We start from the raw sequence: 22,613 nt of genomic DNA on the forward strand, positions 1-22,613 counted from the left end.
GATGCTGGCTGCTCATCAAGGTGAGTTGACTATCACCTGACAGTAGCTAGTAGTAAACACTTTTAGTATATTACTGATGCTGGCTGCTCATCGCATTCCTGGCTACAGGTGAGTTGAACTGCACCTGACAGGAAGTAGCTAGTAGTAAACACTTTTAGTATATTTCTGGGTCTGTGTCTCTCCCCAACAGAGGTGAGTCTGTTCAGTCCCAGTCAGGTCACTGAGAAGGTATTACTGAGGATTCTGAGGCACCCTGACGTCATCCAGGAGATCAAGTTCAACGACAGCGACAAGCGCTCTGCTCTGCACTACATCTACCAGAGAGGCAAACCTGTCGACTTCTTCATACTCATTCTGCAGGTACACAGTACATGCACACACGTAGTCCAACATGTAAAAACTTCAACAGCAATGTAATATCTATCCTCATCTTCCAGCTAGACAGCTCACTCACAGCTTTAAACACACACAGACTGGATTAAGGTCAACAGTTTGATTCCTGTGGTGTGACTCAGGCTATTGGCTTTAGCTCTTTAAGTGTACAGCACTTGAGCACAATGTATATGGGTGGGTGTGTCAGATGACTTCATGTGAAGCTCGCTGGGGAACAGGCCTGCCCTTCACTAATTGATCCCTCCTATGTAAGGAGAGACTGAGGGGGGAAGGGGAGAGAAAGGGAGAAGAGGGGAACAAGGAAGGGGGAGAAGGAGAGTAGAGAAGACGTGACTAGAGTCAGGTGGAAAGGTAAAGGAAGGAGAGGAGACAGAATGGGTTGAAGAGAGAGAGGATTGGATCTGACCCAGTATGTAGCTACTGACCCTGGATCTGACCCAGTATGTAGCTACTGACCCTGGATCTGACCCAGTATGTAGCTACCTACCCTGGATCTGACCCCGTATGTCGCTACTGACCCTGGATCTGACCCCGTATGCAGCTACTGACCCTGGATCTGACCCAGTATGTAGCTTCTGACCCTGGATCTGACCCAGTATGTAGCTACTGACCCTGGATCTGACCCGGTATGTAGCTACTGACCCTGGATATGACCCAGTATGTAGCTACTGACCCTGGATCTGGATCTGACCCCGTATGCTAGCTACTGACCCTGGATCTGACCCCTATGTAGCTACTGACCCTGGATCTGACCCAGTATGCAGCTACTGACCCTGGATCTGACCCAGTATATAGCTCATGACCCCGGATCTGACACTCTATTATAGCTACTGACCCTGGATCTGACCCAGTATGTAGCTACTGACCCTGGATCTGACCCAGTATATAGCTCACCCTGATCCCCCAGATCTGACACTCTCTATTATAGCTACTGACCCTGGATCTGACCCAGTATGTAGCTACTGACCCTGGATCTGACCCAGTATGCAGCTACTGACCCTGGATCTGACCCAGTATATAGCTCATGACCCCGGATCTGACACTCTATTATAGCTACTGACCCTGGATCTGACCCAGTATGTAGCTACTGACCCTGGATCTGACCCAGTATGTAGCTACTGACCCTGGATCTGACCCAGTATGTAGCTACTGACCCTGGACCTGACCCCCTCTGACCCAGTATAGCTACTGACCCTGGATCTGACCCAGTATGTAGCTACTGACCCTGGATCTGACCCCGTATGTAGCTACTGACCCTGGATCTGACCCGGTATGTCGCTACTGACCCTGGATCTGACCCGGTATGTAGCATTTACAGACCCTGGATTCACCTTATGACACGTGGGACAGTATGTAGCATCTAAAACTTAGGGGGGTGACCCTGGTATTCTGACCCAGTATGATTGACTCCGCTACTGACCCTGGATCTGACCCAGCTATGTGGTAGGGAGGCTGGACTGACCCTGGATCTGACCCCCCTCACAGCTGTAGCTACGGATGACCCTGGATCTGACCCAGTATGAGTTGAAGCTAGTAATCCAGACGGGAGATGACCCTGGATCTGACACGGTATGTGTTGTAGCTACTGACCCTGGATCTGAGGATCACGGTATGGCGCTCTGGGAGGAGGACACAATGGACTGACCCTGGATCTGACCCAGTTCAGCTGAGGTGGTGATCCGCTCCACACTGACCCTGGATCTGACCTGGTCATCAGAAGGGGGAAAGGAGAAGATTAATTGTGTGTCGCTGCATAGCAATGACCCTGGATCTGACTCAGTATGTGAGGAGACAGCTACTGACCCTGGATCTGACCCTCTATTTTAGCTACTGACCCTGGATCTGACCCAGTATGTCGCTACTGACCCTGGATCTGACCCGGTATGTAGCTACTGACCCTGGATCTGACCCAGTATGTAGCTACTGACCCTGGATCTGACCCAGTATGTAGCTACTGACCCTGGATCTGACCCCGTATGTCGCTACTGACCCTGGATCTGACCCCGTATGCAGCTACTGACCCTGGATCTGACCCGGTATGTAGCTACTGACCCTGGATCTGACCCTCTATTTTAGCTACTGACCCTGGATCTGACCCAGTATTTAGCTACTGACCCTGGATCTGACCCAGAATGTAGCTACTGACCCTTGGATCTGACCTTGTATTATAGCTACTGACCCTGGATCTGACCCTGCATAAAAAGTGCATTTGGAAACTATTCAGACCCTTTGACCATTTCACATTCACTGTAATGACAAAGCGAAAACAGGTTTTTATAAATGTTTGCAAATGTATTAAAAATAAGAAAAATAAGTATCTTATTTACCTAAGTATTCAGACCCTTTACTATGAGACTTGAAATTGAGCTCAAGTACATCCTGTTTCCATTAATCATCCTTGAGATGTTTCTACAACTTCATTTGAGTCCACCTGTGGTAAATTCAATTGATTGGACATGATTTGGAAAGGCACACACCTGTCTATATAAGGTCCCACAGTTGACAGTGCATGTCAGAGCAAAAACCAAGCCATGAGGTCGAAAGGAATTGTCTGTAGAGCCCTCCTTTTGGTAAATCCGACCACAACTCTATCCTCCTGAGTCCTGCTAACAAGCTACAATTAAAGCAGGAAGTACTACCAGTGACTCAGTCTATAAAAAAAGTGGTCAGATGAAGCAGATGCTAAACTACAGGACTGTTTTTCTATCACAGACTGTAACATGTTCCGGGATTCTTCCGATGGCATTGAGGAGTACACCACATCAGTCAGTGCATCGAGGACGTCGTCCCCACAGTGACTATACGTACATACCCCAACCAGAAGCCATGGATTACAGGCAACATCCGCACTGAGCTAAAGGGTAGAGCTGCCGCTTTCAAGGTGCGGGACTCAAATCCGGAAGTTTACAAGAAATCCTGCTATGCCCTGCGATGACCATCAAACAGGCAAAGCATCAATACAGGGCTAAGATTGAATCATACAACACCGGCTCTGGCGCTCGTCTTATGTGGCAGGGCCTGCAAACTATTACTGACTACAAAGGGAAGCACAGCCACGAGCTGCGCAGTGACACGAGCCTACCAGATGAGCTAAATCACTTCTATGCTCACTTCGAGGCAAGCAACACCGAGGCATGCATGAGAGCATCAGCTGTTCTGGATGACTGTTGATCACGCTCTCCGTAGCAGACGTGAGTAAGATCTTTAAACAGGTCAACATTCACAAGGCTGCGAGGCCAGACGGATTACCAGGACGTGTGCTGACCAACTGGCAGGTGTCTTCACTGACATCTCTAACATGTCCCTGATTGAGTCTGTAATACCAACATGTTTCAAGCAGACCACCATAGTCCCTGTGCCCAAGAACACAAAGGTAACCTGCCTAAATGACTACAGACCCGTAGCACTCACATCCGTAGCCATGAAGTGCTTTGAAAGGTTGGTAATGGCTCACATTAACACCATTATCCCAGAAACCCTAGACCCGGTCCAATTTGCATACTGCCCAAACAGATTCACAGATGATGCCATCTCTATTGCACTCCACACTGCCCTTTCCCACCTGAACAAAAGGAACTAGTGTGAGAGTGCTATTCATTGACTACAGCTCAGCGTTCAACACCATAGTGCCCTCAAAGCTCATCACTAAGCTAAGGATCCTGACTACACCTCCCTCTGCAACTGGATCCTGGACTTCCTGACGGGCCTCCCCCAGGTAGTGAGGGTAGGTAGCAACACATCTGCCATGCTGATCCTCAACACTGGAGCTCCCCGGCGGTGCGTGCCCAGCCCCCTCCTTTACTCCCTGTTCACCCACGATTCCATGGCCAGGCACGACTCCAACACCATCATTAAGTTTGCAGACGACACAACAGTGGTAGGCCTGATCAACGACAAGACAGCCTTTAGGGAGGAGGTCAGAGACCTGGCCCGGGTGTTGCCAGAATAAAAACCTGTCCCTCAACATAACCACGATTAAGGAGATGATTGTGGACTATAAGAAAAGGAGGACTGAGCATGCCCCCATTCTCATCGATGGGGTAGTTGTGGAGTGGAGCAGGTTGAGTGCTTCAAGTTCCTTGGTGTCCACATCAAAAACAAACTAGAATGGTCCAAACACACCAAGACAGTCGTGAAGAGGGCACGACAAAGCCTATTCCCCCTCAGGAAACTAAAACGATTTTGCATGGGTCCTGAAATCCTCAAAAGGTTCTACAGCTGCAACATCGAGAGCGTCACTGCCTGGTACGGCAATTGCTCGGCCTCTGACCACAAGGCACTTCAGCGGGTAGCGCGTACGGCCCAGTACATCACTGGGGCTAAACTGCCTGCCATCCAGGACCTCTACACCAGGCGGTGTCAGAGGAAGGCCCTACAAAATGTCAAAGACCCCAGCCACCCCAGTCATAGACTGTTCTCTCTACTACCGCATGGCAAGCGGTACCGGAGTGCCACGTCTAGGACATAAAGGCTTCTCAACAGTTTTTACCCCCAAGCCACAAGACTCCTGAACAGGTAATCAAATGGCTACCCGGACTATTTGCACAACCCCTCTTTTATGCTGCTGCTCTCTGTTTATCATATATGCATCGTCACTTTAACTATACATTCGTGTACATACTACGTCAATTGGGCCGACCAACCGGGCTATCTGCATTGTGTCCCGCCACCCAGCAACCCCTCTTTTACTCTACTGCTACTCTCTGCTCATCATATGCATACCATATCTACATGTACATACTATCAACATGTACATACTACCTCAATCAGCCTGACTAACCGGTGTCTGTATGTAGCCTCGCTAATTTTATAACCTCATTACTGTATATAGTCTATCTTTTTACTGTTGTTTTATTTCTTTACTTAACTATTGTTCACCTAATACCTTTTTTGAACTATCGGTTAGAGCCTGTAATTAAGCAGTACACTGTAAGGTCTACTACACCTGTTGTATTTGGCGCACGTGACAAATAAACTTTGATTTGATCTCCGCAGCACTCCACCAAACAGGCCTTTATGGTAGAGTGGCCAGATGGAAGCCACTCTTCACTAAAAGGCACATGACAGCCTGTTTGGAGTTTGCCAAAAGGCACGTAAAGGGCTCTTAGACCATGAGAAACAAGATTATCTGGTCTGATGAAACCAAGATTGAACTCTTTGGCTGGTGTGACAAGCGTCACATCTGGAGGTAACCTGGCAACAACCCTACAGTGTAGCATGGTGGTGGCAGCATCATGCTGTGGGGATGTTATTCAGTGGCTGGGACTAGGAGACTAGTCAGGATCGAGGGAAAGATGAACGGAGCAAAGTACAGAGAGATCCTTGATGAAAACCTGCTCCAGAGCGCTGAAGACCTCAGACTGGGGTGAATGTTCATCTTCCAACAGGACAATGACCCTAAGCACACAGCCAGGACAACGCAGGAGTGACTTCAGGACAAGTCTCAATGTCCTTGATTGGCCCAGCCAGAGCCCAGACTTTAACCCGATCTAACATCTCTGGAGAGACCTGATAATAGCTGTGCAGCAACGCTCCCCAACCAACTTCACAGAGCTTGAGAGGATCTGCAGAGAAGAATGGGAGAAACTCCCCAAATACTGGTGTACCAAGTTTTTAGGGTGTGAGCTGTACCCAAGAAGACTCAAGGCTGTCATCGCAGCCAAAGATGCTTCAACAAAGTACTGAGTAAAGGGTCTGAATTCTTATGTAAATGTGAGGGGGAAACGCTCACACTGACACACACAGAGAAAGGGAGATGCTCACACTGACACACACAGAGAGAGAAGGGGAGATGCTCACACTGACACACACAGAGAGAGGGGGAGATGCTCACACTGACACACAGAGAGAGAGGGGGAGACTGACACTGACACAGAGAGAGAGGGGGAGACGCTCACACTGACACAGAGAGAGAGGGGGAGACGCTCACACTGACACAGAGAGAGAGGGGGAGATGCTCACACTGACACAGAGAGAGAGGGGGAGATGCTCACACTGACACAGAGAGAGAGGGGGAGACGCTCACACTGACACAGAGAGAGAGGGGGAGACGCTCACACTGACACAGAGAGAGAGGGGGAGATGCTCACACTGACACACACAGAGAGAGGGGGAGATGCTCACACTGACACACAGAGAGAGAGGGGGAGACTGACACACAGAGAGAGAGGGGGAGACGCTCACACTGACACAGAGAGAGAGGGGGAGATGCTCACACTGACACACAGAGAGAGAGGGGGAGATGCTCACACTGACACACAGAGAGAGAGGGGGAGACGCTCACACTGACACACACAGAGAGAGGGGGAGACGCTCACACTGACACACACAGAGAGAGGGGGAGACGCTCACACTGACACACACAGAGAGAGGGGGAGACGCTCACACTGACACACAGAGAGAGAGGGGGAGACGCTCACACTGACACACAGAGAGAGAGGGGGAGACTGACACACAGAGAGAGAGGGGGAGACGCTCACACTGAGACACACAGAGAGAGGGGGAGACGCTCACACTGAGACACACAGAGAGAGGGGGAGACGCTTACACTGAGACACACAGAGAGAGGGGGAGACGCTTACACTGACACCTACAGAGAGAGAGACACTCACATTGACACACACACAGAGAGCGAGAGAGAGACGCTCACACTGACACACAGAGAGAGAGCGAGAGAGAGACGCTCACACTGACATACACACAGAGAGAGGGAGAGACGCTCACACTGACACACACACACACACAGAGAGGGGGAAACGCTCACACTGACACACACCGAGAGGGGGAGACGCTCACACTGACACAGAGAGCGAGAGAGAGACGCTCACACTGACACACACAGAGAGCGAGAGAGAGACGCTCACACTGACACACAGAGAGAGAGGGGGAGACGCTCACACTGACACACACCGAGAGGGGGAGACTGACACACAGAGAGAGAGGGGAGAGACGCTCACACTGAGACACACAGAGAGAGGGGGAGACGCTCACACTGAGACACACAGAGAGAGGGGGAGACGCTTACACTGAGACACACAGAGAGAGGGGGAGACGCTTACACTGACACCTACAGAGAGAGAGACACTCACATTGACACACACACAGAGAGCGAGAGAGAGACGCTCACACTGACACACACAGAGAGCGAGAGAGAGACGCTCACACTGACACACAGAGAGAGAGGGGGAGACGCTCACACTGACACACAGAGAGAGAGGGGGAGACTGACACACAGAGAGAGAGGGGGAGACGCTCACACTGAGACACACAGAGAGAGGGGGAGACGCTCACACTGAGACACACAGAGAGAGGGGGAGACGCTTACACTGACACCTACAGAGAGAGAGACACTCACATTGACATACACACAGAGAGAGGGAGAGACGCTCACACTGACACACACACACACACAGAGAGGGGGAAACGCTCACACTGACACACACCGAGAGGGGGAGACGCTCACACTGACACACACAGAGAGAGAGAGAGAGACGCTCACACTGACACACACAGAGAGAGAGAGCGAGAGAGAGAGACGCTCACACTGACACACACAGAGAGAGGGGGAGACGCTCACACTGACATACACAGAGAGAGGGGGAGACGCTCACACTGACACACACAGAGAGAGGGGGAGACGCTCACACTGACACACACAGAGAGAGAGAGAGAGAGACGCTCACACTGACATACACAGAGAGAGGGGGAGACGCTCACACTGACACACACACAGAGAGAGGGAGAGACGCTCACACTGACACACACACACACAGAGAGGGGGAGACGCTCACACTGACACACACCGAGAAGGGGAGACGCTCACACACACAGAGAGAGAGAGCGAGAGAGAGACGCTCACACTGACACACACAGAGAGAGAGAGAGAGAGAGAGAGAGAGAGAGACGCTCACACTGACACACACAGAGAGAGGGGGAGACGCTCACACTGACACACACCGAGAGGGGGAGACGCTGACACTGAAACACACAGAGAGAGAGAGCGAGAGCGAGAGAGAGACGCTCACACTGACACACACAGAGAGCGAGAGCGAGAGAGAGACGCTCACACTGACACACAGAGAGAGAGAGAGCGAGAGAGACGCTCACACTGACACACACAGAGAGAGGGGGAGACGCTCACACTGACACACACCGAGAGGGGGAGACGCTGACACTGAAACACACAGAGAGAGAGAGCGAGAGAGAGACGCTCACACTGACACACACACAGAGAGAGAGAGAGAGAGAGAGAGAGACGCTCACACTGACACACACAGAGAGAGAGCGAGAGAGACGCTCACACTGACACACACAGAGAGAGAGAGAGAGAGAGACGCTCACACTGACACACACAGAGAGAGGGGGAGACGCTCACACTGACACACACAGAGAGAGGGGGAGATGCTCACACTGACACACACACACAGAGAGAGGGGGAGAGCGTCTCTCACACTGACACACACACAGAGAGAGAGGGGGAGAGCGTCTCTCACACTGACACACACACAGAGAGAGAGGGGGAGACGCTCACACTGACACACACACAGAGAGAGAGGGGGAGACGCTCACACTGACACACAGAGAGGGGGGGAGACGCTCACACTGACACACAGAGAGGGGGGGAGACACTCACACTGACACACAGAGAGAGAGGGGGAGGCTCGCACAGTGAGGGAGAGAGAGGGAGTCTCAAACTGACAGAGAGAGGAGGAGGGGATTAGAAATGAGGCACACAGTGAGACATGGAGGGGAGAGGGAGAGGCTCACAGCTACACGCAGAGAAAGAGGGAGAGGCTCACAGCTACACACAGAGAAAGAGGGACAGGCTCACAGCTACACACAGAGAAAGAGGGACAGGCTCACAGCTACACGCAGAGAAAGAGGGACAGGCTCACAGCTACACGCAGAGAAAGAGGGAGAGAATCACAGCTACACGCAGAGAAAGAGGGAGAGGCTCACAGCTACACGCAGAGAAAGAGGGAGAGGCTCACAGCTACACAGAGAAAGGGGAGAGGCTCACAGCTGACACACAGAGAAATAGGGACAGGCTCACAGCTACACGCAGAGAAATGACAAACACAGCTACACGCAGAGAAAGGGGAGAGGCTCACAGCTACACACAGAGAAAGAGGGAGACGCTCACAGCTGACACGCAGAGAAAGAGGGAGAGGCTCACAGCTACACGCAGAGAAAGAGGGAGAGGCTCACAGCTACACGCAGAGAAAGAGGGAGAGGCTCACAGCTACACGCAGAGAAAGAGGGAGAGGCTCACAGCTACACGCAGAGAAAGAGGGAGAGGCTCACAGCTACACGCAGAGAAAGAGGGAGAGGCTCACAGCTACACGCAGAGAAAGAGGGAGAGGCTCATCTTTACACACAGAGCAAGAGGGAGAGGCTCACAACTACATGCAGAGAAAGAGGGAGAGACTCACATCTACACACAAAGAGGGATAGGATCACAGAGAAAGAGGGAGAGCTCACAGCTACACAGAGAAAGAGGGAGAGGCTCACCTTTACAGAGAAAGAGGGAGAGGCTCACCTTTATACGCAGAGAAAGAGGGAGAGGCTCACACACACAGAGAAAGAGGGAGAGGCTCACACTGACACACAGAGAAAGAGGGAGAGGCTCACAGCTACACGCAGAGAAAGAGGGAGAGGCTCACCTTTACACGCAGAGAAAGAGGGAGAGGCTCACAGCTACACGCAGAGAAAGAGGGAGAGGCTCACAGCTACACGCAGAGAAAGAGGGAGAGGCTCACAGCTACACGCAGAGAAAGAGGGAGAGGCTCACAGCTACACGCAGAGAAAGAGGGAGAGGCTCACAGCTACACGCAGAGAAAGAGGGAGAGGCTCACAGCTACACGCAGAGAAAGAGGGAGAGGCTCACAGCTACACGCAGAGAAAGAGGGAGAGGCTCACAGCTACACGCAGAGAAAGAGGGAGAGGCTCACCTTTACACGCAGAGAAAGAGGGAGTAGATCACAGCTACACACAAAGAGGGAGAGGCTCACAGCTACACGCAGAGAAAGAGGGAGAGGCTCACAGCTACACGCAGAGAAAGAGGGAGAGGCTCACAGCTACACGCAGAGAAAGAGGGAGAGGCTCACAGCTACACGCAGAGAAAGAGGGAGAGGCTCACAGCTACACGCAGAGAAAGACAGAGAGGCTCACCTTTACACGCAGAGAAAGAGGGAGAGGATCACAGCTACACGCAGAGAAAGAGGGAGAGCTACACACAAAGCTCACAGCTACACGCAGAGAAAGAGGGAGAGGCTCACAGCTACACGCAGAGAAAGAGGGAGAGGCTCACAGCTACACGCAGAGAAAGAGGGAGAGGCTCACAGCTACACGCAGAGAAAGATGGAGAGGCTCACAGCTACACGCAGAGAAAGAGGGAGAGGCTCACAGCTACACGCAGAGAAAGAGGGAGAGGCTCACAGCTACACGCAGAGAAAGAGGGAGAGGCTCACAGCTACACGCAGAGAAAGAGGGAGAGGCTCACAGCTACACGCAGAGAAAGAGGGAGAGGCTCACAGCTACACGCAGAGAAAGAGGGAGAGGCTCACAGCTACACGCAGAGAAAGAGGGAGAGGCTCACAGCTACACGCAGAGAAAGAGGGAGAGGCTCACAGCTACACGCAGAGAAAGAGGGAGAGGCTCATCTTTACACACAGAGAAAGAGGGAGAGGCTCAAACTACATGCAGAGAAAGAGGGAGAGACTCACATCTACACACAAAGAGGGATAGGATCACCGCTACATGCTGAGAAAGAGGGAGATGCTCACAGCTACACGCAGAGAAAGAGGGAGAGGCTCACCTTTATACGCAGAGAAAGAGGGAGAGGCTCACCTTTATACGCAGAGAAAGAGGGAGAGGCTCACAGCTACACGCAGAGAAAGAGGGAGAGGCTCACAGCTACACGCAGAGAAAGAGGGAGAGGCTCACAGCTACACGCAGAGAAAGAGGGAGAGGCTCACCTTTACACGCAGAGAAAGAGGGAGAGGATCACAGCTACACGCAGAGAAAGAGGGAGAGGCTCACAGCTACACGCAGAGAAAGAGGGAGAGGCTCACAGCTACACGCAGAGAAAGAGGGAGAGGCTCACAGCTACACGCAGAGAAAGAGGGAGAGGCTCACAGCTACACGCAGAGGGAGAGGCTCACAGCTACACGCAGAGAAAGAGGGAGAGGCTCACAGCTACACTACACGCAGAGAAAGAGGGAGAGGCTCACAGCTACACGCAGAGGGAGAGGGAGAGAGGCTCACAGCTACACGCAGAGAAAGAGGGAGAGGCTCACAGCTACACGCAGAGAAAGAGGAGAGGCTCACCTTTACACGCAGAGAAAGAGGGAGAGGATCACAGCTACACGCAGAGAAAGAGGGAGAGGCTCACAGCTACACACAAAGAGGGAGAGGCTCACAGCTACACGCAGAGAAAGAGGGAGAGGCTCACAGCTACACGCAGAGAAAGAGGGAGAGGCTCACAGCTACACGCAGAGAAAGAGGGAGAGGCTCACAGCTACACGCAGAGAAAGAGGGAGAGGCTCACAGCTACACACAGAGGGAGAGGCTCACAGCTACACGCAGAGGGAGAGGCTCACCTTTACACGCAGAGAAAGAGGGAGAGGCTCACCTTTACACGCAGAGAAAGAAGGAGAGGCTCACAGCTACACGCAAAGAGGGAGAGGCTCACCTTTACACGCAGAGAAAGAGGGAGAGGATCACATCTACACGCAGAGAAAGAGGGAGATGGTCACAGCTACACAAAGAGGGAGAAGCTCACCTTTACACGCAGAGAAAGAGGGAGAGGCTCACTTTTACACGCAGAGAAAGAGGGAGAGGCTCACCTTTACACCCAGAGAAAGAGGGAGAGGCTCACAGCTACACACAAAGAAAGGGAGAGGCTCACAGCTACACACAAAGAGGGAGAGGCTCACCTACACACAAAAAGAGGGAGAGGGTCACAGCTACACAAAGAGGGAGAAGCTCACCTTTACACGCAGAGAAAGAGGGAGAGGATCACATCTACACGCAGAGAAAGAGGGAGATGGTCACAGCTACACGCAGAGAAAGAGGGAGAGGCTCACAGCTACACACAAAAAGAGGGAGAGGCTCACAGCTACACACAAAGGGAGAAGCTCACCTTTACACACAAGAAAGAGGGAGAGGCTCACAGCTACACACAAAGAGGGAGAGGCTCACAGCTACACACAAAGAGGGAGAGGCTCACAGCTACACACAAAGAGGGAGAGGCTCACAGCTACACACAAAGAGGGAGAGGCTCACAGCTACACACAAAGAGGGAGAGGCTCACAGCTACACACAAAGAGGAGAGGCTCACACAGACTTACCTAGGCTTTGCCCTCAGAACCCCTTCCCCTATGTGTGTGATACTCTGTTGTTGACACACAAAGTGACACTACAGCTCCACTACAGCTCCACTACAGCTCCACTACAGCTCCACTACAGCTCCACTACAGCTCCACTACAGCTCCACTGACAGCTCCACTGACAGCTCCACTGACAGCAACATGAGCACAGCTGCTCTGCTACCACCATTCAGGAAGGTGTGTGTGGGGGGGGGTCATCTCCAGGAGGTCATTGGGATCACTGTACAACCTATTTTTCCAGACTAAAACAATGACAAAAACAAGATGAGATGCCCTTGGAAAATATGATACCTATTACAAATTACTTTTCATTTTAGTCAATGAAAATGTGACGAGGGGAGAATAATACCACATGAGACTAATAGACAGTTAATTTGACATGTAGCTCCCTTTTCATTTCATGCAATCCTCTCGTTGGCAGAATGGACTTGTTTTAGTTGCGCGGTCTGATTGAGCTGTTCTGCCTGGCTCTCCTGCACACACCTCCCAGGAGGTCACTGTTCTGCCTGGCTCTTCTGCACAGCTCCCAGGAGGTCACTGTTCTGCCTGTCTCTCCTGCACAGCTCCCAGGAGGTCACTGTTCTGCCTGGCTCTCCTGCACAGCTCCCAGGAGGTCACTGTTCTGCCTGTCTCTCCTGCACAGCTCCCAGGAGGTCACTGTTCTGCCTGGCTCTCCTGCACAGCTCCCAGGAGGTCACTGTTCTGCCTGGCTCTCCTGCACCGCTCCCAGGAGGTCACTGTTCTGCCTGGCTCTCCTGCACACCTCCCAGGAGGTCACTGTTCTGCCTGGCTCTCCTGCACACCTCCCAGGAGGTCACTGTTCTGCCTGGCTCTCCTGCACAGCTCCCAGGAGGTCACTGTTCTGCCTGGCTCTCCTGCACAGCTCCCAGGAGGTCACTGTTCTGCCTGGCTCTCCTGCACAGCTCCCAGGAGGTCACTGTTCTGCCTGGCTCTCCTGCACATCTCCCAGGAGGTCACTTAAGTCACTCCTCAATCCTTTGAACTGATGCGAAGCCAGGACCCTTCACTTGTAACTAACCTCAACTAGAAACCATGTTTACTCTCTCTCTTTCTGTCGTGGAGGATATGTTTGCTTTCATCACACCAGAAGCTCCATTCTCCCATGTGTTCTGTTATTCATCTGTGTTGCCTCTCAACGCTCTTTTTCCTACGATAGCTATACTAGGAGTAAAGTAATACTTCTGGGATTTTTGGAAATGCTTACCCCCCCCCACCCCAACAGGTATGATGGGAAGAAAATCTGAATTGTTAATTGTTTAACCTGTAGCCAAGGCTTTATAGCCTATGTGGTTAATTGCAGCTGGAATTGGTTACAATCTGCCACAATATACATTTTGCCAGCTAATTTATACGAAGCCACGTTGGACAAGACCTTCTGAATGTGAAGTTAGAGGTTGAGGTTAGAGGCCTATATTCATTATTTAATAGAAAAAAATGCACAGATTTTATGTGACTAAAATGTCTTTGACTAAAATTAGACTAAAATTGTCCAGAGTTTTAGTCGACTGATAATAACTAAAACTAACGACGGATGAAATGACTAAAATGTGACTAAGACTAAAAGGAATAGCTGCCAAAATGAACCCTGATTGGGAGGTGTTGAGCCAGGGCACGTTGACATTAAACCCTCAGTGGGATGTGTTGAGCCAGGGCACGTTGACATTAAACCCTCAGTGGGATGTGTTGAGCCAGGGCACGTTGACATTAAACCCTCAGAGTGGGATGTGTTGAGCCAGGGCACGTTGACATTAAACCCTCAGTGGGATGTGTTGAGCCAGGGCACGTTGACATTAAACCCTCAGTGGGATGTGTTGAGCCAGGGCACGTTGACATTAAACCCTCAGTGGGATGTGTTGAGCCAGGGCACGTTGACATTAAACCCTCAGTGGGATGTGTTGAGCCAGGGCACGTTGACATTAAACCCTCAGTGGGATGTGTTGAGCCAGGGCACGTTGACATTAAACCCTCAGTGGGATGTGTTGAGCCAGGGCACGTTGACATTAAACCCTCAGTGGGATGTGTTGAGCCAGGGCACGTTGACATTAAACCCTCAGTGGGATGTGTTGAGCCAGGGCACGTTGACATTAAACCCTCAGTGGGATGTGTTGAGCCAGGGCACGTTGACATTAAACCCTCAGTGGGATGTGTTGAGCCAGGGCACGTTGACATTAAACCCTCAGTGGGATGTGTTGAGCCAGGGCACGTTGACATTAAACCCTCAGTGGGATGTGTTGAGCCAGGGCACGTTGACATTAAACCCTCAGTGGGATGTGTTGAGCCAGGGCACGTTGACATTAAACCCTCAGTGGGATGTGTTGAGCCAGGGCACGTTGACATTAAACCCTCAGTGGGATGTGTTGAGCCAGGGCACGTTGACATTAAACCCTCAGTGGGATGTGTTGAGCCAGGGCACGTTGACATTAAACCCTCAGTGGGATGTGTTGAGCCAGGGCACGTTGACATTAAACCCTCAGTGGGATGTGTTGAGCCAGGGCACGTTGACATTAAACCCTCAGTGGGATGTGTTGAGCCAGGGCACGTTGACATTAAACCCTCAGTGGGATGTGTTGAGCCAGGGCACGTTGACATTAAACCCTCAGTGGGATGTGTTGAGCCAGGGCACGTTGACATTAAACCCTCAGTGGGATGTGTTGAGCCAGGGCACGTTGACATTAAACCCTCAGTGGGATGTGTTGAGCCAGGGCACGTTGACATTAAACCCTCAGAGTGGGATGTGTTGAGCCAGGGCACGTTGACATTAAACCCTCAGTGGGATGTGTTGAGCCAGGGACATTAAACCCTCAGTTGACATTAAACCCTCAGTGGGATGTGTTGAGCCAGGGCACGTTGACATTAAACCCTCAGTGGGATGTGTTGAGCCAGGGCACGTTGACATTAAACCCTCAGTGGGATGTGTTGAGCCAGGGCACGTTGACATTAAACCCTCAGTGGGATGTGTTGAGCCAGGGCACGTTGACATTAAACCCTCAGAGTGGGGTGTGTTGAGCCAGTGGGGGATGTGTTGAGCCAGGGCACGTTGACATTAAACCCTCAGTGGGATGTGTTGAGCCAGGGCACGTTGACATTAAACCCTCAGTGGGATGTGTTGAGCCAGGGCACGTTGACATTAAACCCTCAGTGGGATGTGTTGAGCCAGGGCACGTTGACATTAAACCCTCAGTGGGATGTGTTGAGCCAGGGCACGTTGACATTAAACCCTCAGTGGGATGTGTTGAGCCAGGGCACGTTGACATTAAACCCTCAGTGGGATGTGTTGAGCCAGGGCACGTTGACATTAAACCCTCAGTGGGATGTGTTGAGCCAGGGCACGTTGACATTAAACCCTCAGTGGGATGTGTTGAGCCAGGGCACGTTGACATTAAACCCTCAGTGGGATGTGTTGAGCCAGGGCACGTTGACATTAAACCCTCAGTGGGATGTGTTGAGCCAGGGCACGTTGACATTAAACCCTCAGTGGGATGTGTTGAGCCAGGGCACGCATTAAACCCTCAGTGGGATGTGTTGAGCCAGGGCACGTTGACATTAAACCCTCAGTGGGATGTGTTGAGCCAGGGCACGTTGACATTAAACCCTCAGAGTGGGATGTGTTGAGCCAGGGCACGTTGACATTAAACCCTCAGTGGGATGTGTTGAGCCAGGGCTCGTTGACATTAAACCCTCAGTGGGATGTGTTGAGCCAGGGCACGTTGACATTAAACCCCCAGAGTGGGATGTGTTGAGCCAGGGCACGTTGACATTAAACCCTCAGAGTGGGGTGTGTTGAGCCAGGGCACGTTGACATTAAACCCTCAGTGGGATGTGTTGAGCCAGGGCCCGTTGACATTAAACCCTCAGTGGGATGTGTTGAGCCAGGGCACATTGACATTAAACCCTCAGTGGGGTGTGTTGAGCCAGGGCGCGTTGACATTAAACCCTCAGAGTGGGGTTTGTTGAGCCAGGGCACGTTGACATTAAACCCTCAGTGGGATGTGTTGACCCAGGGCACGTTGACATTAAACCCTCAGTGGGATGTGTTGAGCCAGGGCACGTTGACATTAACCACTCAGTGGGATGTGTTGAGCCAGGGCACGTTGACATTAAACCCTCAGTGGGATGTGTTGAGCCAGGGCACGTTGACATTAAACCCTCAGTGGGGTTTGTTGAGCCAGGGCACGTTGACATTAAACCCTCAGTGGGATGTGTTGAGCCAGGGCGCGTTGACATTAAACCCTCAGTGGGATGTGTTGAGCCAGGGCACGTTGACATTAAACCCTCAGTGGGGTTTGTTGAGCCAGGCACGTTGACATTAAACCCTCAGAGTGGGGTGTGTTGAGCCAGGGCACGTTGACATTAAACCCTCAGAGTGGGGTGTGTTGAGCCAGGGCGCGTTGACATTAAACCCTCAGAGTGGGGTGTGTTGAGCCAGGGCGCGTTGACATTAAACCCTCAGAGTGGGTGTGTGAGACGCTGAAGCCTCAGCATGCACACCTGCACTGTGATATAATATTGATGAGATTGCCAGGGTTTTCTTTTACCCTGTTAGGAGAGCTCTCTCAAAGAAACGTAGCAGATAGATCAGACATCACTCTAGCAGTAGAAATACAATAATAAGCATCTATAATTATCATGTTATAATAACCCCATAAATCCATAATCCCAGGCAGAAATCCTATCATCAGATGCTCAGGCTTAACTTGACTGTGTAAATCATGCATGGAATATCAATGGAGTTGGGATTCCAGCCTTTGTGGGCCGATCAGTGGTCACACAACACCACTGAAACAGTAGACACTGCATGTCTCTGGGTGTGTTCATGTGTATGACAGGAAGGTAGGTACAGGCACACTGATGAATGCTCTTGAAGTTTTACTGCACATACTCCAGGTGTACTCATCAGTGTACCTATCTTTATTTGGGTCACTGGGTGTGTGTACGTTACTGTGTGCGTTACTGTGTGTTCCTCAGGGCCGAGTGGAGGTGGAGGCTGGAAACGAGAACATGAAGTTTGAGACAGGACCCTTCTCCTACTATGGAGTCATGGCACTGAGCACAGCATCACTGGGTGAGAGCACACACACACACACACACACACACGTAGTGTACTGTATACACTATACGATCAGACAAAAGACAAGCAATGCACACATACAAACTGTCAAAGACAAACACAAAGTCTCTCCAACTTTCTCTGTCATACACACTGGCAGGAACACAAACAATAAACTTGGTTCAGTCAGACAGTTTTCCTGTTATTCTAGTGGGGTTATGTTTTATTTCTGAAACACCAGCTTCCCTGACCAATGTTCAACTCCAACACACACACCAGAGTAAATAGTGCTGCTACTAGCACTGTCCACAGCTCACAATGAGGTGTGTGTGTTGACAAAGCTCACAATGAGGTGTGTGTGTTGACAAAGCCCACAATGAGGTGTGTGTGTTGACAAAGCACACAATGAGGTGTGTGTGTTGACAAAGCTCACAATGAGGTGTGTGTGTTGACAAAGCTCACAATGAGGTGTGTGTGTTGACAAAGCTCACAATGAGGTGTGTGTGTTGACAAAGCTCACAATGAGGTGTGTGTGTTGACAAAGCTCACAATGAAGCGTGTGTGTTGACAAAGCTCAATGAGGCGTGTGTGTTGACAAAGCCCACAATGAGGTGTGTGTGTTGACAAAGCTCACAATGAGGTGTGTGTGTTGACAAAGCTCACAATGAGGTGTGTGTGTTGACAAAGCTCACAATGAGGTGTGTGTGTTGACAAAGCCCACAATGAGGTGTGTGTGTTGACAAAGCTCACAATGAGGTGTGTGTGTTGACAAAGCTCACAATGAGGTGTGTGTGTTGACAAAGCTCACAATGAGGTGTGTGTGTTGACAAAGCTCACAATGAGGTGTGTGTGTTGACAAAGCTCACAATGAGGCGTGTGTGTTGACAAAGCCCACAATGAGGCGTGTGTGTTGACAAAGCTCACAATGAGGTGTGTGTGTTGACAAAGCTCACAATGAGGCGTGTGTGTTGACAAAGCTCACAATGAGGTGTGTGTGTTGACAAAGCTCACAATGAGGTGTGTGTTTGACAAAGCTCACAATGAGGTGTGTGTGTTGACAAAGCTCACAATGAGGTGTGTGTGTTGACAAAGCTCACAATGAGGTGTGTGTGTTGACAAAGCCCACAATGAGGTGTGTGTGTTGACAAAGCCCACAATGAGGTGTGTGTGTTGACAAAGCCCACAATGAGGTGTGTGTGTTGACAAAGCCCACAATGAGGTGTGTGTGTTGACAAAGCCCACAATGAGGTGTGTGTGTTGACAAAGCTCACAATGAGGTGTGTGTGTTGACAAAGCCCACAATGAGGTGTGTGTGTTGACAAAGCCCACAATGAGGTGTGTGTGTTGACAAAGCCCACAATGAGGTGTGTGTGTTGACAAAGCCCACAATGAGGTGTGTGTGTTGACAAAGCCCACAATGAGGTGTGTGTGTTGACAAAGCCCACAATGAGGTGTGTGTGTTGACAAAGCCCACAATGAGGTGTGTGTGTTGACAAAGCTCACAATGAGGTGTGTGTGTTGACAAAGCCCACAATGCTGAGGGGAGGACGGCTCGTAATAATATCCAGAACTGTACAAATGGAATGGCATCAAACACCTGGAAACCATGTGATCCCATACCACTGATCCTGCTCCAGTCATCACCACGAGTCCATTCTGCCACCAGCCCCCAGTGGTGTGTGTGTAATAGGAGATCCAACAGAACACAGAAATGTGATCTACAGATGATGTATTAAACAGGTAGAAGGAAACACACACCACTGTCACCCTTAAAGGAGGAGGGGAAGGTGTTTATGACTAGGGTGGTGTGTGTGTGTGTGTGTGTGTGTGTGTGTGTGTGTGTGTGTGTGTGTGTGTGTGTGTGTGTGTGTGTGTGTGTGTGTGTGTGTGTGTGTGTGTGTGTGTGTGTGTGTGTGTGTGTGTGTGTGTGTGTGTGTGTGTGTGTGTGTGTGTGGGCTTAGTTGGCAGGAAGGTGATGCTGCCACAGGGCTGGAACTGTGATACTAACTATGGGTAGTATCGGAACCTAACGTGTGACGCACAATCCCTGATACAGAGAGCAGTGTTTAGTCTCACTTGAGCTGGAGTTGTTGAAATAGGGGAGAAATGTATCTCATAAAATAGATTTTTTTATAAACACTGCTTCCACCTAGTGGTCAGATACCAGTATGACCAGCAGCCTCCCTTAAAGATTTGACAATATAATCAGTGTACTGGGAGTCATAAAATTGAATTAAGTTAGGCTTTCTATGCTGTCAGTCGTGTAACTAGTCCTGTAGATGGCACTACACATTCAGATATTAGCAGAGTAGGTTCTGCTTGTCGAAAGCCTTCCAAATATGACCGTTACAGGACAAATGGGTTCTGTTCTCTCTCTCCCTGTCTTTCTCTTCTCTCTCTCCTCTGTCTTTCTCTTCTCTCTCCCCCCTGTCTTTCTCTTCTCTCTCTCCCCTGTCTTTCTCTTCTCTCTCCCCCCTGTCTTTGTCTTCTCTCTCTCCCCTGTCTTTCTCTTCTCTCTCCCCTGTCTTTGTCTTCTCTCTCTCCCCTGTCTTTCTCTTCTCTCTCTCCCCTGTCTTTCTCTTCTCTCTCTCCCCAGTCTTTTCTCTTCTCTCTCTCCCCGTCTCCCTTCTCTCTCCCCCGTCTCCCTTTCTCTTCTTTCTCTTCTCTCTCTCTCCCTTTCTGTCTTTCCCCAGTCTTCTCTCTCTCTCCCCCCCGTCTCCCTTTCTCTCTCTCTCTCCCCAGTCTCCCTTTCTCTTCTCTCTCTCCCCAGTCTTTTCTCTTCTCTCTCTCCCCAGTCTGTCTTTCTCTCTCTCTCTCCCTCTCCTCTCTCTCCCCAGTCTCCCTTCTCTTCTCTCTCTCCCCTGTCTTTCTCTCTCTCTCTCTTCTCTCTCCCCCGTGTCTTTCTCTTCTCTCTCTCCCCCCCAGTCTCCATTCTCTCTCTCCCCCAGTCTCCCTCTCCTCTCCTGTCTTTCTCTTCTCTCTCCTTCTCTCCCCCAGTCTCCCTTCTCTCTCTCCCCAGTCTCCCTCTCTCTCCCCCAGTCTCTCTCTCTCCCCAGTCTCCCTTCTCTCTCTCCCCAGTCTCCCTGTCTTTCTCTTCTCTCTCTCTCCCTCTCTCTCTCCCCAGTCCCTTCTCTCTCTCCCCAGTCTCCCTTTCTCTTCTCTCTCTCCCCAGTCTCCCTTTCTCTTCTCTCTCCCCCAGTCTCCCTTTCTCTCTCTCCCCCGTCTCCCTTCCTCTCTCTCCCCGTCTCTTCTCTCTCCCCCGTCTCCCTTCTCTCCTCCCCCGTCTCCCTCTCTCTCCCCAGTCTCCCCTCGTCTCCCTCTCTCTCTCCCCAGTCTCCCTTCTCTCTCTCCCCAGTCTCCCTTCTCTCTCTCCCCAGTCTCCCTTCTCTCTCTCCCCAGTCTCCCTTCTCTCTCTCCCCAGTCTCCCTTCTCTCTCTCCCCAGTCTCCCTTCTCTCTCTCCCCAGTCTCCCTTCTCTCTCTCCCCCTTCTCTCTCTCCCCAGTCTCCTTCTCTCTCTCCCCAGTCTCCCCAGTCTCCCTTTCTCCCTCTCCCCCCGTCTCCCTTTCTCTCTCTCCCCCCAGTCTCCCTTCTCTCTCTCCCCCCAGTCTCCCTTCTCTTCTCTCCCCCCAGTCTCCCTTTCTCTTCTCTCTCCCTCCCTTTCTCTTCTCTCTCTCCCCAGTCTCCCTTTCTCTTCTCCCAGTCTCCTTCTCTCTCTCTCCCCAGTCTCCTTTCTCTCTCTCTCTCCCCAGTCTCCCTTTCTCTCTCTCCCCCCCCCCTCTCCCTTCTCTCTCTCCCCCCAGTCTCCCTTTCTCTTCTCTCTCTCCCCAGTCTCCCTTTCTCTTCTCTCCCCCCAGTCTCCCTTTCTCTTCTCCCCAGTCTCTCTCTTCTCTCTCTCCCCAGTCTCCCTTTCTCTTCTCTCTCCTCCTCCCCAGTCCAGTCTCCCTTTCTCTTCTCTCTCTCCCCAGTCTCCCTTTCTCTTCTCTCTCTCCCCAGTCTCCCTTTCTCTTCTCTCTCTCCCCCGTCTCCCTTTCTCTTCTCTCTCTCCCCAGTCTCCCTTTCTCTTCTCTCTCTCCCCAGTCTCCCTTTCTCTTCTCTCTCTCCCCAGTCTCCCTTTCTCTTCTCTCTCTCCCCAGTCTCCCTTTCTCTTCTCTCTCTCCCCAGTCTCCCTTTCTCTTCTCTCTCTCCATCTGTCTCTGTCTAATATCTCTGTAATAGTGGTCACTGTTGTATGTGAATGCATGTGCTATATGCTGTGTACTGCTGCCTACATGTCAAACTGTCCAACTCACATCAGTGTCTGATGTCACACAGTTGAGCCCCTACCATTGGTCTGTCTGCCTCCAATCTGACAGCAGGCCTTCGTTGACCTTTGAAAATGACGAGTCTCTCAGGGCGAAGCTGATATTGCACACTATCCTCAATGTAGTGCACTAATTTAGGCCAAAGCCCTATGTGGCTAACCGTGGCCAAAATTCGTGCACTATAGTTGGGAATAGGGTGCCATTTTAGACAGAGGCTTAATGTATTGTTCACTAAATGTATATGATGTATAGAGGTGATCATGTCAAAGTGCTCTGAGAAGGAGAAAGGTTTGTGTGTCTTCAGGTCAGTCGGGCCGAGAGAGGCAGATTTAACTCCTACAGTGCTGTTACTGCCTACCGATGAGTAAACGAGAGCGTCTCTCTCTCTCCCCCTTCTGCCCACCCCTCTCTCAGCCGTCACTCCCCCTCTCTCCCCCTCAGTGGCGTCCCCCCCTCCACGAC

General features: G+C 51.2%; 1 protein-coding gene across 1 annotated transcript in view; it reads left to right on the forward strand.

Moving 5' to 3' along the window:
• The window catches only part of LOC123989337 (metal transporter CNNM4), a 64,679-nt gene that overhangs the window by 31,415 nt on the left and 10,651 nt on the right, over nucleotides 1-22,613 (forward strand). The window contains 3 exon segments of the mRNA XM_046290275.1: nucleotides 1-24; nucleotides 159-360; nucleotides 17,769-17,865. The exon segment at nucleotides 1-24 is cut by the window's left edge and continues 12 nt beyond it. Coding sequence (XP_046146231.1) covers nucleotides 1-24; nucleotides 159-360; nucleotides 17,769-17,865 — 323 coding nt within the window.

The sequence above is a fragment of the Oncorhynchus gorbuscha genome, linkage group LG11 (genome assembly GCF_021184085.1).
Source record: "Oncorhynchus gorbuscha isolate QuinsamMale2020 ecotype Even-year linkage group LG11, OgorEven_v1.0, whole genome shotgun sequence".
Classification (NCBI taxonomy): Eukaryota; Metazoa; Chordata; class Actinopteri; order Salmoniformes; family Salmonidae; genus Oncorhynchus; species Oncorhynchus gorbuscha.